This window comes from Oncorhynchus mykiss, chromosome 5, assembly GCF_013265735.2.
Source record: "Oncorhynchus mykiss isolate Arlee chromosome 5, USDA_OmykA_1.1, whole genome shotgun sequence".
Classification (NCBI taxonomy): Eukaryota; Metazoa; Chordata; class Actinopteri; order Salmoniformes; family Salmonidae; genus Oncorhynchus; species Oncorhynchus mykiss.
Window position 1 is genome coordinate 7408663 of NC_048569.1, and position 16762 is coordinate 7425424.

Sequence of the window (16762 nt, forward strand, 5' to 3'; positions counted from 1 at the left end):
GGCCTGATTGGTGGAGTGCTGCAGAGATGGTTGTCCTTCTGGAAGGTTCTCCCATCTCCGCAGAGGAACTCTAAAGCACTGTCAGAGTGACCATCGGGTTCTTGGTCACCTCCCTGACCAAGGACAGTCTCCCCCAGTTTGACCGGGTGGCCAGCTCTAGGAAGAGCCTTGGTGGTTCCAATCTTCTTCCATTTAAGAATGATGGAGGTCACATTTCTTGGGGACCCTCAATGCTGCAAAAAAAAAATGTTGTTCCCTTCCACAGATCTGTGCCTCGACACAATCCTGTCGTCTCTGAGCTCTATGGACAATTTCTTTGACCTCATAGCTTGGTTTTTGCTCTGACATGCACTGTCAACTGTGGGACCTTATATAGACAGGTATGTGCCTTTTCAAAATCATGTCCAATCATTTGAATTTACCACAGGTGGACTCCAATCAAGTTGTAGAAACATCAAGGTTGATCAATGGAAACAGGATGCACCTGAGCTCCATTTCAAGTCTCAGAGCAAAAGGGTTATGTAAATAAGGTATTTCTTATTCACAATTACGTGTAATTTGTACCCAATTTCGTGATTACGATCGGCTCATCGCTGCAACTCCCCAACGTGTTCGGGAGAGGTGAAGGTTAAGTCATGCGTCCTCTGAAACATGACCCGCCAAGCTGCGCTTCTTAACACCCCCTCGCTAAACCCGGAAGCCAGCTGCACCAATCTGTCAGAGGAAACACCGTTCAACTGACGACCGGAGTCAGCCTGCAGGCACCCGGCCCGCCACAAGGAGTCGCTAGAGCGTGATGAGCCAAGTAAAGCCGACCTGGCCAAACCCCTCCCCTAACCCGGGCGACGCTGGGCCAATTGTGCGCCGCCCTATAGGACTACTGTTCATGGCCGGTTGTAACACAGCCTAGGATCGAACCTGGGTCTGTAGCGACGTCTCAAGCACTGCGATGCAATGCCTTAGACCGCGCGCACACTCACTGGCAAAGATGTTCAGCAGGCAGGCAGATGCTGCGAAAACAATTCTGATCGACAGAGGGAGTGATTTGCATAGGCAGTTTGTTGCCTTTTTGGTGGGGACTAGAACAAAATAAATATCCTCCAATTTAATGTAGAGCTAAAAATTTTTTTTTTTAAAGATTTCTAAGGTTTAAAAAAAGAACAAAGGAGTTCGAACTGGTTCAGAACGAAATTATTGGTTCCAACCCCTGGAGAGAACGAAATGATTGGTTCCAACCCCTGGAGAGAACGAAATGATTGGTTCCAACCAATCAGAGAGAAGAGGGCTGAAAGAAAAGAGGGAAAGACGAGGAGGAAGCAGCTTCCTGTCTCTTTAAAAATGGCTGAAAAGCATTGCACAAAAAATGCATTTAATTTCACGGGGAAAGTATACTTAAGCAATAAGTCCCGAGGAGGTGTGGTATATGACCAATACATCATAGCTAAGGGCTGTTCTTATGCAACACAGAGTACCTGGATACAGCCCTTAGCCGTGGTATATTGGCTAAAAACAACAAACCCGAGGTGCCTTATTGCTATTATAAACTGGTTACCAACATCATTAGAACAGTAAACAAGTAGTTTTGCAACATACCCATGATATATAGTCTCATGTCTTGCAAGCAATAAGCAATCAGGGCTCTGGCTACCGCGTTTATAAATGCTACCAACTATAAAATGCTACCAACGCTTAGGATAACGATCCTGAATCCAGCCCCCCAAAAATACACAACACTGTTGTTGGCAGCAGTAGGAGGCTACGCTGCCTCTACAGAGCATCCAGTCCAGTGGAGGTTACATGCTAGCCTGGCTGGGGTGGCGCTGCTAGTCCAGTGGGGTTACACGCTAGCCTGGCTGGGGTGGCACTGCTAGTCCAGTGGGGTTACACGCTAGCTTGGCTGGGGTTACATGCTAGCCTGGCTGGGGTGGCACTGCTAGTCCAGTGGAGTTACACGCTAGCCTGGCGCTGCTAGTCCATTGGAGTTACATGCTAGCCTGGCTGGGGTGGCGCTGCTAGTCCAGTGGAGTTACACGCTAGCCTGGCGCTGCTAGTCCAGTGGAGTTACACGCTAGCCTGGCTGGGGTAGCGCTGCTAGTGCAGTGGAGCTACACGCTAGCCTGGCTGGGGTAGCGCTGCTAGTGCAGTGGAGTTACACGCTAGCTTGGCTGGGGTTACACGCTAGCCTGGCTGGGGTGGCACTGCTAGTCCAGTGGAGTTACACGCTAGCCTGGCTGGGGTGGCGCTGCTATTCCAGTGGAGTTACACGCTAGCCTGGCTATGCTAGTCCATGGAGTTACATGCTAGCCTGGCTGGGGTGGCGCTGCTAGTGCAGTGGAGTTACACGCTAGCCTGGCGCTGCTAGTCCAGTGGAGTTACACGCTAGCCTGGCTGGGGTAGTCCAGTGGAGTTACACGCTAGCCTGGCTGGGGTAGTCCAGTGGAGTTACACGCTAGCCTGGCTGGGGTAGTCCAGTGGAGTTACACGCTAGCCTGGCTGGGGTAGTGCTGCTAGTCCAGTGGAGTTACACGCTAGCCTGGCGTTGCTAGTCCAGTGGGGTTACATGCTAGCCTGGCTGGGGTAGTCCAGTGGAGTTACACGCTAGCCTGGCGTTGCTAGTCCAGTGGAGTTACACGCTAGCCTGGCTGGGGTGGCGCCCAGTGTAGTTACACGCTAGCTAGTCCAGTGGAGTTACACGCTGGGGTGGCGCTGCTAGTCCAGTGGAGTTACACGCTAGCCTGGCGCTGCTAGTCCAGTGGGGTTACACGCTAGCTTGGCTGGGGTTACATGCTAGCCTGGCTGGGGTGGCACTGCTAGTCCAGTGGAGTTACACGCTAGCCTGGCGCTGCTAGTCCAGTGGAGTTACACGCTAGCCTGGCTGGGGTAGTCCAGTGGAGTTACACGCTAGCCTGGCTGGGGTAGTCCAGTGGAGTTACACGCTAGCCTGGCTGGGGTAGTCCAGTGGAGTTACACGCTAGCCTGGCTGGGGTAGTGCTGCTAGTCCAGTGGAGTTACACGCTAGCCTGGCGTTGCTAGTCCAGTGGAGTTACACGCTAGCCTGGCTGGGGTGGCGCCCAGTGTAGTTACACGCTAGCTAGTCCAGTGGAGTTACACGCTGGGGTGGCGCTGCTAGTCCAGTGGAGTTACACGCTAGCCTGGCGCTGCTAGTCCAGTGGGGTTACACGCTAGCTTGGCTGGGGTTACATGCTAGCCTGGCACTGCTAGTCCAGTGGAGTTACATGCTAGCCTGGCTGGGGTGGCGCTGCTAGTCCAGTGGAGTTACACGCTAGCCTGGCGCTGCTAGTCCAGTGGAGTTACACGCTAGCCTGGCTGGGGTAGCGCTGCTAGTGCAGTGGAGTTACACGCTAGCCTGGCTGGGGTAGCGCTGCTAGTGCAGTGGAGTTACACGCTAGCCTGGCGCTGCTAGTTCAGTGGGGTTACATGCTAGCCTGGCTGGGGTAGTCCAGTGGAGTTACACGCTAGCTTGGCTGGGGTTACACGCTAGCCTGGCTGGGGTGGCACTGCTAGTCCAGTGGAGTTACACGCTAGCCTGGCTGGGGTGGCGCTGCTAATCCAGTGGAGTTACACGCTAGCCTGGCTATGCTAGTCAATGGAGTTACATGCTAGCCTGGCTGGGGTGGCGCTGCTAGTGCAGTGGAGTTACACGCTAGCCTGGCGCTGCTAGTCCAGTGGGGTTACATGCTAGCCTGGCTGGGGTAGTCCAGTGGAGTTACACGCTAGCCTGGCTGGGGTAGTCCAGTGGAGTTACACGCTAGCCTGGCTGGGGTAGTCCAGTGGGGTTACACGCTAGCCTGGCTGGGGTAGTGCTGCTAGTCCAGTGGAGTTACACGCTAGCCTGGCTGGGGTAGTCCAGTGGAGTTACACGCTAGCCTGGCTGGGGTAGTCCAGTGGAGTTACACGCTAGCCTGGCTGGGGTAGTGCTGCTAGTCCAGTGGAGTTACACGCTAGCCTGGCTGGGGTAGTCCAGTGGAGTTACACGCTAGCCTGGCTGGGGTAGTCCAGTGGAGTTACACGCTAGCCTGGCTGGGGTAGTGCTGCTAGTCCAGTGGAGTTACACGCTAGCCTGGCGTTGCTAGTCCAGTGGAGTTACACGCTAGCCTGGCTGGGGTAGTGCTGCTAGTCCAGTGGAGTTACACGCTAGCCCGGCGTTGCTAGTCCAGTGGAGTTACACGCTATCCTGGCTGGGGTAGCACTGCTAGTGCAGTGGAGCATTGTCTGAGAGCAACAGTGTGAGAGGAATCCCAATGGTCTCTATGCGTTCTTGTGGTTAAGGTTAGGGTCATCCCAAGGATCCCAGATAGCACGGACAGTGGGATCATGGTGTAATGCTTTTTCCTCCGGGGGATATAGCAGAACCTCCATTTATATAGCATAACCTAGTATTACAGAGTTTAAATCTCAAAACAACTATGGTGTTTAAGTCAAATTGATAGTAAAAACTTTATTGGTATAATACATAAAACACACGACAACAAAGTGCAAAGCCGTTGTTGTAAACAAGAAAATAGTTACACTAGACTATTTTAACTTAGACAAAAGGCACAAAAAAAAATATATGTTTTAGGATTTCAAGTGTACATCGTTTTTCATTAAATGTGGAGTTTTGTTACAATAACAGGTTCCATCTGGTTCAGATATTTCAGCACTACTAACAATGCTGGCCCGTTCTCGAGACTAAACCACCCTCAGATAGGAGCGCAACTCCAGTGGTTAACCATTGTTAGAGAAAACCACACCAAGACGGGTCCCGGTGGCAGTCGGGAGAAAACCACACCAAGACGGGTCCCGGTGGCAGTCGGGAGAAAACCACACCAAGACGGGTCCCGGTGGCAGTCGGGAGAAAACCACACCAAGACGGGTCCCGGTGGCAGTCGGGAGAAACCCACCAAGACGGGTCCCGGTGGCAGTCGGGAGAAAACCACACCAAGACGGGTCCTGGTGGCAGTCGGGAGAAGATGCATGTACACTTCAGATGGGAAGAAAACCCACTATTCTAGCTGCAGACTAGTATTCCTCTCCTTCTCTTGCAGAAGCTTTATAGACACAGTTTCTCTTTGTTTTACTCTTTAGCCACAGGCTATAGGCAGTTAATTTTCCCCATTCTCTTGAGTAAACGCCGTTTCAACACAACGTGCCTGTTCTTTAGCTTACTTGGCTGCAGACTTGAAATAGAAACCACTCTGAATTATGGGAAGTGGAACACACACACGCAAGAGGTCCTGAATGAGGCGACAGGTAGTTCAAATCCCAAAGCTGACAAGGTCAAAATCTGTCGTTCTGCCCCTGAACAAGGCAGTTAACCCACTGTTCCTAGGCCGTCATTGAAAATAAGAATTTGTTCTTAACCGACTTGCCTAGCTAAATAAAAAGTAAAAAAAAATAAAAAAATAAAATGAGAATATGGAAAACATAGCATACTTGGGCAGAGGGGCTGCTGGGGTTGGTGTGGTGTTGGCCGTCGAGTTGATATTCTGGATGTTATTGGTGGTTGGAGTTGGCGAAGATTCCTGGGCACGCGGGACCTTACCCATGCGATACCAGATCCCCATGTTGTTGAGCTCTCTGGAACACAACCACAGCCTCTTTTAGCATCATCATCCATTTCCTGCATACAGCCGCACCACGTAGACAGACTAGAAGTACAACATTCTGACGCCTGTTCACCTCAATTCATAACCTGTTGAAGGAACTCAAAATTGTGTGAAACCCCAATTTCCCTCACATTTTATAAGTAAATTAAACCCCATTTCCTGGTGGCTGGCTTACTCTGAAAAACCCTAGCTCTACATCATCTGGCTCTACGATATCTATGTTAATAACATCACAGCTGCTAACCCTATGAAAGTGTACTGCGGTGGGGCCTGCTTGGACCTGCCCAGGATTCTGATGTCACAGATGGCTGCCTCTGTGGAGTCCCGCGGGATGAACTTGATACACAGCCTCCTCTTCCGGAAGGCTTGCTCCTCTGTGTGTGGCCAGCAGACAGACAACAAAAAGAGACAGACAGCCAGACAAAGAGGAAGCAGGAGGGTGACAGACAAAGAGAAAATACAGAGAAAAGAGGAAAGAGAAAGCAGAGAGAGAGAGAGGAGAGAAGAAAGAAAGAGAGACATGGAGAGAAAAGAGGAGAGAGAGGAGAGAAAAGAGGAGAGAGAATAAAGAAAGAGAGACATGAAGAGAAAAGAGAGAGTCAGTGCACTGAAAAAGGTCTCTGATCATGTTACGGTCTATAAATAATAAAAACTAACCATGTAACCAGTATCCTATCTCCCAGAGTCCACAAAGTCTGACTCACAAAAACACATGATTTGCTTTTCACATTTGTAGGGACATTTTTAAATAAAATCACACATGCTGTTATGTAGCACTGACTACCTTGATGGTTAGTCAGAGAAGCTTAAAATAGACCCGGGAGGTAAAGAAGGAGAGCTGTAGGATATGAGAGGAGAAGATCAGTGCTTACGTGTGTCCACAGTCTCCTGGATGGGAATAAAACCCACAGGCAGAGTGTCCTTGATGTCGATAAGCTTCATGTCCACCAGCACATTACCTAAATGACTCTGCAGAGGCAGCGAGAGAGAGACAGGCAGCGAGAGAGAGACAGGCAGCGAGAGAGAGACAGGCAGCGAGAGAGAGACAGGCAGCGAGAGAGAGACAGGCAGCGAGAGAGAGACAGGCAGCGAGAGAGAGACAGGCAGCGAGAGAGACAGACATAGAAACCACATCCACGTTAGCTAATGATCAGTCAACAGTTCATTCCAAAGCCTTGACAGTGGCAGTAGAATGTTTGTGTATGTGCAAGAAGTGTTAGCAGTGGGGAGGTGGGGGGGGGGGGGATTCTTCCCTGACAGAGAAGACGTCTCCCTACCTCCACAGAGGGTTATAAATCACTAACGCCTGTGGTTCCGTTGCACACTTTGCGGACTAATTTCACAGTATCTGTTTTTGTCACAGACAATTACGCTGCGGGCCGTATTGATTGGCAGACAAAATAGCTTCTGTTGATGGCACGGTCACATCTGATCACACCTCAAACTGGCAGGAAACTAAACGGAAGTTAGTCTGGGCTTGATGGACAGACATGGGAGGGGGTTGTGTGTGTGTGTGTGTGTGGGGGGTGGGGTAATTGTTTGCTATGTGGCTATTTATTTCAGACTTCAATTGTGTTTCTGTCAAGGATGAATATCATCAGTGTATTGGTTTCTACCTTCCAGGATGTGTATCAACTGGCCCCATCAAGTGATCAGACCAAGTTGTATGTTACAGACCTATGCTTTTCACAGCAACTCTACAGATCAAGTTGTATGTTACAGACCTATGCTTTTCACAGCAACTCTACAGATCAAGTTTGTACAGGAATTGTTCAAACTGGACTTACTTAAAAAACAGACCTCACAAAGCAGCCATCATCTCAAAAAGTATCATACTAAGTATAAGAAAAAGAACATGAGTATGAGTAGGGAATTCCTGATTTGATAACGGTGCTACAGACCCTGTTGTTTAAACAATCCAGAGCAAGGTCAAAGAGTCAAATGGAACACTGGAATCATTCCAGAATAACATCCCCGCGGCAAAGGAGAAAATCTTTTGTAACTCGGAGATGTGTGTTTGGGAAAGCCTTTGTGAGAACGCCTGTCACCTACGCCCAAGGACCGATGTCCAATGTTCTCCATGGAGTTGGTCAAACTGTTCTCCTTTCTCTACCAACAGGCTCTACGCCTAAATAAGGTCATCGGTATCAGAGTTTTCTACCAACAGGCTCCACGCCTAAATAAGGTCATCGGTATCACAGTTCTCTTCCAACAGGCTCTACGCCTAAATAAGGTCATCGGTATCACAGTTCTCTACCAACAGGCTCTACGCCTAAATAAGGCCATCGGTATCACAGTTCTATACCAACAGGCTCTACGCCTAAATAAGGTCATCGGTATCACAGTTCCCTACCAACAGGCTCTACGCCTAAATAAGGTCATCGGTATCACAGTTCCCTACCAACAGGCTCTACGCCTAAATAAGGTCATCGGTATCACAGTTCTCTACGCCAGGTAATCGGTATCACAGTTCCAGGATCCACCAGGGTAGATTTTGCCTTTGTTACTCCATCTGAAGTGAAGTCAGTTAGCCCAATACCATTTAAGAAGACAAACACTGTATTCACGACTAGTTTAGTCAGATATTTTTTATTGGGTTATTACCTAATTAATATTTGGCAAGTTTCCAACCATAATGGTCCTGTATGGATCAGTTGGTAGAGCAGGACACTTGCAATGCCAGGGTTGTGGGTTCGATACCCGCGGCCACCCGTATGAAAAATGTACGTTTTGGATAAAAAGGGGCTTGGCATATGTTATAGCACCTGGTAAAGCGTTATATAAATCTAATTCTTAATTTTTTGGGGGCTAATTAGCCTAAGCGGAGAAACTGGTGACTCTTGCAAAATATGTTTGTCAGGTAACATAAATTATGGCACAAAAAAGCTGCCAGAAAACAAGGTGCTTCAGATGAGATATTTTGGTCTCTTTCCCCATCACAGAGAGTGAGTCATGCATGCTGTTTGAGTTTCTGATTAGAGTGGCTTATTGTATTGATGTGTTGAGAATCAGGTTCCTCCTCCCTACAGTAATTATTTGAACATCAGGGCTCTCCAGAGGGTGGCACGGTCTGCCCAACGCGTCACCGGGGGCAAACTACCTGCCCTCCAGGACACCTACAGCATCTGATGTCACAGGAAGGCCAAAAAGATCATCAAGTACATCAACCACCCCGAGCCACTGCCCGTTCACCCCGCTTTCATCCAGAAGGTGAGGTCAGTACAGGTTCATCAAAGCAGGGACCGAGAGTCTGAAAAACAGCTTCTATCTCAAGGACATCAGACTGTTAAGCAGCCATCACTATTCAGCTTCCACCCGGTTACTCAACCCTGCACCTTAGAGGCTGCTGCCCCATATACATAGACATGGAGTCTCTGGTCACTTGAATAATGGAACACTGGTCACTTTAATAATGTTCACATACAGTATATACATATGAGATGAGTAAAACAGTAGAATAGAATACAGTATATACATATGTAATGAGTAAAACAGTAGAATATAATACAGTATATACATATGAAATGAGTAAAGCATTATTATATTCTACTGTTTTACTCATTTCATATGTATATACTGTATTCTATTCTACTGCTTTACTCATCTCATATGGATATACTGTATTCTATTCTACTGTTTTACTCATTTCATATGTATATACTGTATTCTATTCTACTGTTTTACTCCTTTCATATGTATATACTGTATTCTATTCTACTGCTTTACTCATCTCATATGGATATACTGTATTATATTCTACTGTTTTACTCATTACATATGTATATACTGTATTATATTCTACTGCTTTACTCCTTTCATATGTATATACTGTATTATATTCTACTGTTTTACTCATTACATATGTATATACTGTATTATATTCTACTGTTTTACTCATTTCATATGTATATACTGTATTCTATTCTACTGTTTTACTCCTTTCATATGTATATACTGTATTCTATTCTACTGCTTTACTCATTTCATATGTATATACTGTATTATATTCTACTGTTTTACTCATTACATATGTATATACTGTATTATATTCTACTGCTTTACTCATTTCATATGTATATACTGTATTCTATTCTACTGTTTTACTCCTTTCATATGTATATACTGTATTCTATTCTACTGCTTTACTCATTTCATATGTATATACTGTATTCTATTCTACTGCTTTACTCATTTCATATGTATATACTGTATTATATTCTACTGCTTTACTCATTACATATGTATATACTGTATTATATTCTACTGTTTTACTCATTTCATATGTATATACTGTATTATATTCTACTGTATTTTAGTCAATGTCACTCCGACATTGCTCGTCCTGACATTTATATATTTCTTAATTCCATTATTTTACATTTAGATGAGTGTACTGTAGTGTATTTTTAGATTCTACTGCACTGTTGGAGCTAGGTACACAAGCATTTCGCTACACCCGTAATAACATCTGCTAAATATGTGTATGTGACCAATAAATTGTGATTTGATTTAGTATAGACAAACCATTCAGGAACACAGATGTTCATCACAGTGGGCATTAGAGTGGCAGTGTGGTATCATTAATGTACGTCGACTTTCATCACTTACGTTTTCTTTAGAGAAGACCCTGGTGAAACAGAGGTAGCGTGTCACCTTGGATTTGAACAGGCCGTCTTTCCACAAGTCAGCGTCAAGACCATCTGTTGTTTGGGAGACCTGTTGGTTGAGAGGGATAGACATTTAGAGGGGCGTCGCTAGTCAGTGTGGACCTATCACCATTGAGGGAAGATAGTGATGAATCTGTTGATGCTGGAAAATAAAAGGATTTTACTGGCTGATTGACACGAGGTCGGGTCAAGCTTGGAGACAGACAATAGCAGTTTTCTTCCTTAAGTTCCAGACTGAAAAATACACCTATTGTCAAAACTCAACACTTGAAAAGACGTGAACACAATACTAAACAGTGACATTTAACTCATGTCAAAAAAATTGGATTAAGCAAACGGAAATTGAGGGATCCACCTCTCAGTAACTCCGAGGATATTTGAACATGTGGGATATTGGGGTGTTACACCACTGCTCATGTTAGTAGGTCTTCTGTATCCGGCCAATCCAGCAGTGCCTGTTAACTTGAGAGAAGAAGAAAAAAAAAAAACTGCAGGATAAGCGATAAGCGACCCTCACGCAAAAGCAACACATTCTTGGGTTTCTCCGTGACAACAGGAATTCTGTGATCCACCAAGGCTGGTTTGGAAGCCACTGCCACCCCAATGATGTATAATTGAGTTCAGAGGGAAGTGTCTATACTTGGCTATCAGTGAGAAATGTAGATTCCCTGTCAGACCAGAGGTCAGCGAAGCCTCGACAATGATATTTTCTCTACCACAGAAAGAAAGATAAAAACCGTTGGTGGTGGTGGGGGACTGCTTTTCCAAAAATTAGTTTTGATGGAGCGAGGCAGTTATTGACCAGAGAATTAACTTATTCCACATTGTTGTGTTACAGCCTTTTTTAAATGACTACCTCATCTCTGTACCCCACACATACAGATAGTTGTAAGGTTCCTCAGTCGAGCAGTGAATTTCAAACAAAAAGACAAGGGAGGTTTTCCAATGCCTCGCAAAGAAGGGCACCAATTTGTAGATAAAAATGTATAGACACCGTACATCTGAAATACCCCCTAGGACCAAACAGACTTGGGTAAACAAAAATGCGTATTTGAAAATACACTTGTCTGTATACAGGAAAATACTTTCCAAGTATATTTCCAAATACATTCCAATATTTTAACAATAATATCCAAATACTTACTTCGAAATGGTCTTTAAAAGTAATGGAAATAGAATTTAAAAGTATTTAAGACCAGACCAGACCAGTTCTCTCTGCTTACTTCAGATGTTAGTACGTCCTCTCAGGGACTATGATAATCGATTATGATCAAATCAGCTTCCTGTGAACACATGTTAACATGTGTCGAGAAGCAATTTATGCCACATACCCTTGGATTAAAAAGACATGATAACTACCTCTGCTGAAATGAGTAGTGGAGTCTTGCTCTTCACAGTATTCCCATAGCTGCAAACATCAGAACAAAGTGTGGGAGCACTTCATCACTTTCTAGTATAAAACTACTTGGTGCTGTTACTCGCAGTTACATTTTACCTTGTCAATTGTGCTACAGCACATAAGGAATACATGTTTGAATCCCAATGTGTCATTATCGCTTATACCAGCCCTTATGGAAATCCCAAGCAGCAGAGGACCAGGCTGAGAATAACTGTTACTAGGGAAGGGTTCACTGTGGCAGCTGGTAACGATGGCCAACAGCCAATCACAAGCTGTTAGAATCTTGGGGGATATTCGGATCCATGCGCCACTCCCAGACTTTCGTGACATCGGGTCGTGGCTTTGCGCCATCTGCCCGCACACAGAAATGAGTCTCTTCTCCGTGGCAATGAGTCAGCGGGTGTCTTTCCTTTGAGACGGTGAGAAGGAGAGCGTGACCATCATTGACAAGCCTGAGTCAATGACTACACTTGGGGAACGAGGCGGGAGAGCACTCTAGGGAACGAGGCGGGAGAGCACTCTAGGGAACGAGGCGGGAGAGCACTCTAGGGAACGAGGCGGGAGAGCACTCTAGGGAACGAGGCGGGAGAGCACTCTAGGGAACGAGGCGGGAGAGCACTCTAGGGAACGAGGCGGGAGAGCACTCTAGGGAACGAGGCGGGAGAGCACTCTAGGGAACGAGGCGGGAGAGCACTCTAGGGAACGAGGCGGGAGAGCACTCGGGGAACGAGGCGGGAGAGCACTCTAGGGAACGAGGCGGGAGAGCACTCGGGGAACGAGGCGGGAGAGCACTCGGGGAACGAGGCGGGAGAGCACTCGGGGAACGAGGCGGGAGAGCACTCAGGGAGTATAAAGGAATGTTTAACGATGTGTATTCAGAACAGAAACTAACTTGTCAATAGTTACAGAAGTGCAGAATGCTGAATTTAATTTCCATATTTGGTATATTACTTGGATCCCCATTACCAGTTGCTATAGCAGCGGCTAGTCTTCCCGGGGTCCAACACAAAACATGAAACATAATACAGATAATTAATAGACAAGAACAGAACTAAATAAAAAAAATTTTTAAAGGCACACGTAGCCTACATATTAATGTATACACACAAACTATCTGGGTCAAATAGGGGAGGGAGAGGCGTTGTGCTGCGAGGTGTTGCATTATCTGTTTAAAAAAACAAAAACATGTTTTCTGTTCATTTGAGCAATATGAGATGGAACAGAGTTCCATGCAATAAGGGCTCTATATAATACTGTACGCTTCCTTGAATTTGTTCTGGATTTGGGGACTATGAAAAGACCCCTGGTGGCATGTCTGGTGAGGTAAGTGTGTGTGTCAGAGCTGTGTGTAAGTTGACTATGCAAACAATTAGGGATTTAACACATTAACGTTTCTTATAAAAATAAGTGATGCAGTCAGTCCTTCCTCAACTCCCAGCTAAGAGAGACTGAAATGCATAGTATTTATATCAGCCCTCTGACTACAATGAAGAGCAAAACGTGGCTCCCTGTTCTGGACCGGCTGCAGTTTAACTAATGTCGGTCTTTCCTTGCAGCACTGGACCACATGACTGGACAATAATTAAGATCAGAGTCAGACTTCTCCCCATCTTTACAACCATTGAATCAGTGATTTCATTATCTGTGGTTGCTGATGCGTATGTGGTTGAATCATCAGAAGACATGGACACAGAGGGCCTAGAGCGCTGCCCTGCGGTTCACCACACTTTACATGTTTGACATTAGAGAAGCTTCCATTACAAAAAAATAAGTTCTATTGGATCGATAGCTCGGAATCCACGATATGGCAGAGGTTGAAAAGTCATACGTTTTTTTTCTCCAACAGGTTATAGTCAATAATATCAAAGGCTGCACTGAAATCTTAACAGTAAATGTTCTTATAAAATTTCTCCATACCCAGGGAGGAGATATCGTTGTTGTTGGTAAAGGAAGGCATGCGATAGAGATGCCCTCCAGCCTACGCTAGTCCAATGTTTGGTTTGAGCATTGCTGAGTTCAAACAAACAAACAAACTCCTGCCTCCCCAAGTGCCCACAGGGCTAGACTTTCTGCTGCCCATCCACCCTGCAGTGTGAGCCTGTGTCCATGTAAACTTGCACCTGCAAATTTCTCCAGTTCAACTTGGGCACACTGGGAGTTAGGCCTAGGTCCTCTGGGTGCCAGCAGAAAGGATGAGGCACAGCCGAGAGGCTACATCAGTGTGGAGGCCTAGAGAACTTCAACAGGCTAACAAGATGGCCACCTTCTGAATCATAAACACAAGGCTGCTGGCTGCAACGCTCAAGGAGATGTTGTTTCACATTCAGAAGTACAACTAGGCCTAGGGATGTGCATCTTTCCCTTTCCAGATGATTCAATACGTATCTAGATACATGGGCTCCGATACAGGAACCATACATTTTTAATTTTTAACGAGTTGGTGCGATTCGTCACACCAAAATGTGTTGCTGATGGAGCTCATGAGCTGGATCGTCTGAGCTGACTTCTCTATGTGTGTGTAAATGTATGTACAGTGCTTTGCGAAAGTATTCGGCCCCCTTGAACTTTGCGACCTTTTGCCACATTTCAGGCTTCAAACATAAAGATATAAAACTGTATTTTTTTTGTGAAGAATCAACAACAAGTGGGACACAATCATGAAGTGGAACGACATTTATTGGATATTTCAAACTTTTTTAACAAATCAAAAACTGAAAAATTGGGCGTGCAAAATTATTCAGCCCCCTTAAGTTAATACTTTGTAGCGCCACCTTTTGCTGCGATTACAGCTGTAAGTCGCTTGGGGTATGTCTCTATCAGTTTTGCACATCGAGAGACTGAATTTTTTTCCCATTCCTCCTTGCAAAACAGCTTGAGCTCAGTGAGGTTGGATGGAGAGCATTTGTGAACAGCAGTTTTCAGTTCTTTCCACAGACGCACTGTATGTATGTATGTATGTATGTATGTATGTATGTATGTATGTATGTATGTATGTATGCATGTATGCATGTATGTAGGCACCTGAGCTGAGCATAAGGGAGTTTACCCCCACACTACCAATATCAGATTAGAGCTATAAGGGACACTAGACATCTACCCCCTACTACCACTATCAGATTAAGGGGGGGGGCAAATGTAGCATATTTGTTTCTGAAATCACCACTCTAATTAACTTGTAATTTCTGCAGATTAAGTGTTTAGGATAGTAATGTAGCAATATTTAGTTTACAAATTAGCTATGACAAAGCCACAACAATGGATTTCACCCCCCGTCTGTCGTCGCCAGGCAATTGTATGCAACGTTCAGCAGGTATAGCCAGATGAGTGGTCTCCGGTACCTTACTTTTAACCAATTCAACAGCGCATAGATAACCTAGCAAATTACAAAAAGGTGGTCACTCAGCTAATAAAGCCCAATATCACACAAGCCGTTTTAGCATTTGAAGATGTGCAAGATTAGGAACAGACTACCTACCTCGTGTTGGTCAGCGTGCAAAGCTGGGCACAGTGCGCAGTTTGACAAGGCTATTGACATTGCCTGGCGTTGTTAGGCAAAACTATTTGTAGACTAATGACTTAACACAGGTACATGCAGTTTGACACCGAAGGAGAGAGGACACATCAGTTGTCACAAAAGATGAGGTATTTTCAGAAGCCAGAAAGACGGTAATGAGCTAAAAAAAAATATTGAAATCAAATCAAACTTTATTTGTCACACACACACGCTGAATACAACAAGTGTAGACATGACCGTGAAATGCTTACTTACTACAAGCCCTTAACCAACAGTGCAGTTCAAGAAGAGTTAAGAGTTCTGACCAATGCATTCTACATTTGCATTGGTTTGGGATCCGATGCACATGCATCTTAAACATTTGAAAAAGAATCTGTGACTTGTTACATCCCTACCTACAGTTGAAATCGGAAGTTTACATACACCTTAACCAAATACATTTACACTCAGTTTTTCACAATTCCTGACATTTAATCATAGTAAAAAGTCCCTGTTTTATGTCAGTTAGAATCACCACTTTATTTTAAGAATGTGAAATGTCAGAATAATAGTAGAGAATGATTTATTTCAGCTTTTATTTCTTTTATCTCATTCCCAGTGGGTCAGAAGTTCAGACACTCAATTAGTGTTTGGTAGCATTACCTTTAAATTGCTTAAATTGGGTCAAACGTTTTGAGTGCCTTCCACAAGCTTCCTACAATAAGTTTGGTGAATTTTGAGCCATTCGTCCTGACAGAGCTGGTGTAACGGAGTCAGGTTTGTAGACCTCCTTGCTCGCACACGCTTTGTGATGGCCACTCCAATACCTTGACTGTGTTGTCCTTTAGCCATTTTGCCACAATTTTGGAAGTATGCTTGGGGTCATTGTCCATTGGGAAGACCGATTTGCGACCAAGCTTTAACTTCCTGACTGATGTCTTGAGATGTTGCTTCAATATATCCATATAATTTCCCTTCCTTATGATGCCATCTATTTTGTGAAGTGCACCATTCCCTCCTGCAGCAAAGCACCCCCACAACATGATGCTGCCACCTTCGTGCTTCACGGTTGGGATGGTGTTCTTAGGCATGCAAGCCTCCCCCTTTTCCTCCAAGCATAACGATGGACACTTTGGCCAAACAGTTCTATTTTTGTTTCATCAGACCAGAGGACACATTTCTCAAACAAGAATGATCTTCGTCCCCATGTGCAGTTGCAAAAAGCAGTCTGACTTTTTATGGCGGTTTTGGAGCAGTGGCTTCTTCCTTGCTGAGCGGCCTTTCAGGTTATGTCGATATAGGACTCGTTTTTACTGTGGATATAGATACATTTGTACCCGTTTCCTCCAGCATCTTCACAAGGTCCTTTGCTGTTGTTCTGGGATTGATTTGCACTTTTCGCACCAAAGTACGTTCATCTCTTGGAGACAGAACACGCCTCCTTCCTGAGCGGTATGACGGCTGCGTGTTCCCATGGTGTTTATACTTGCATACTATTGTTTGTACACACAAACGTGGTACCTTCAGGCGTTTGGAAATTGCTCCCAAGGATGAACCAGACTTGTGGAGGTCTACAATTTATTTTCTGAAGTCT

At 45.4% G+C, this 16762-nt stretch overlaps 1 protein-coding gene across 3 annotated transcripts in view; it reads right to left on the reverse strand.

The window, feature by feature from the left end:
• mvb12ba (multivesicular body subunit 12Ba) overlaps positions 1–16762 on the reverse strand; it is a 42107-nt gene that overhangs the window by 13850 nt on the left and 11495 nt on the right. For all 3 annotated transcript variants that reach the window (XM_021601552.2, XM_021601551.2, XM_021601550.2), the window contains exons 3-6: positions 10218–10325; positions 6482–6578; positions 5854–5983; positions 5437–5580 (exon numbers count right to left, since the gene is read on the reverse strand). In XM_021601552.2, the coding sequence (XP_021457227.1) occupies positions 5437–5580; positions 5854–5983; positions 6482–6578; positions 10218–10325 (479 nt within the window). The remainder of the gene's footprint in view (positions 1–5436; positions 5581–5853; positions 5984–6481; positions 6579–10217; positions 10326–16762) is intronic.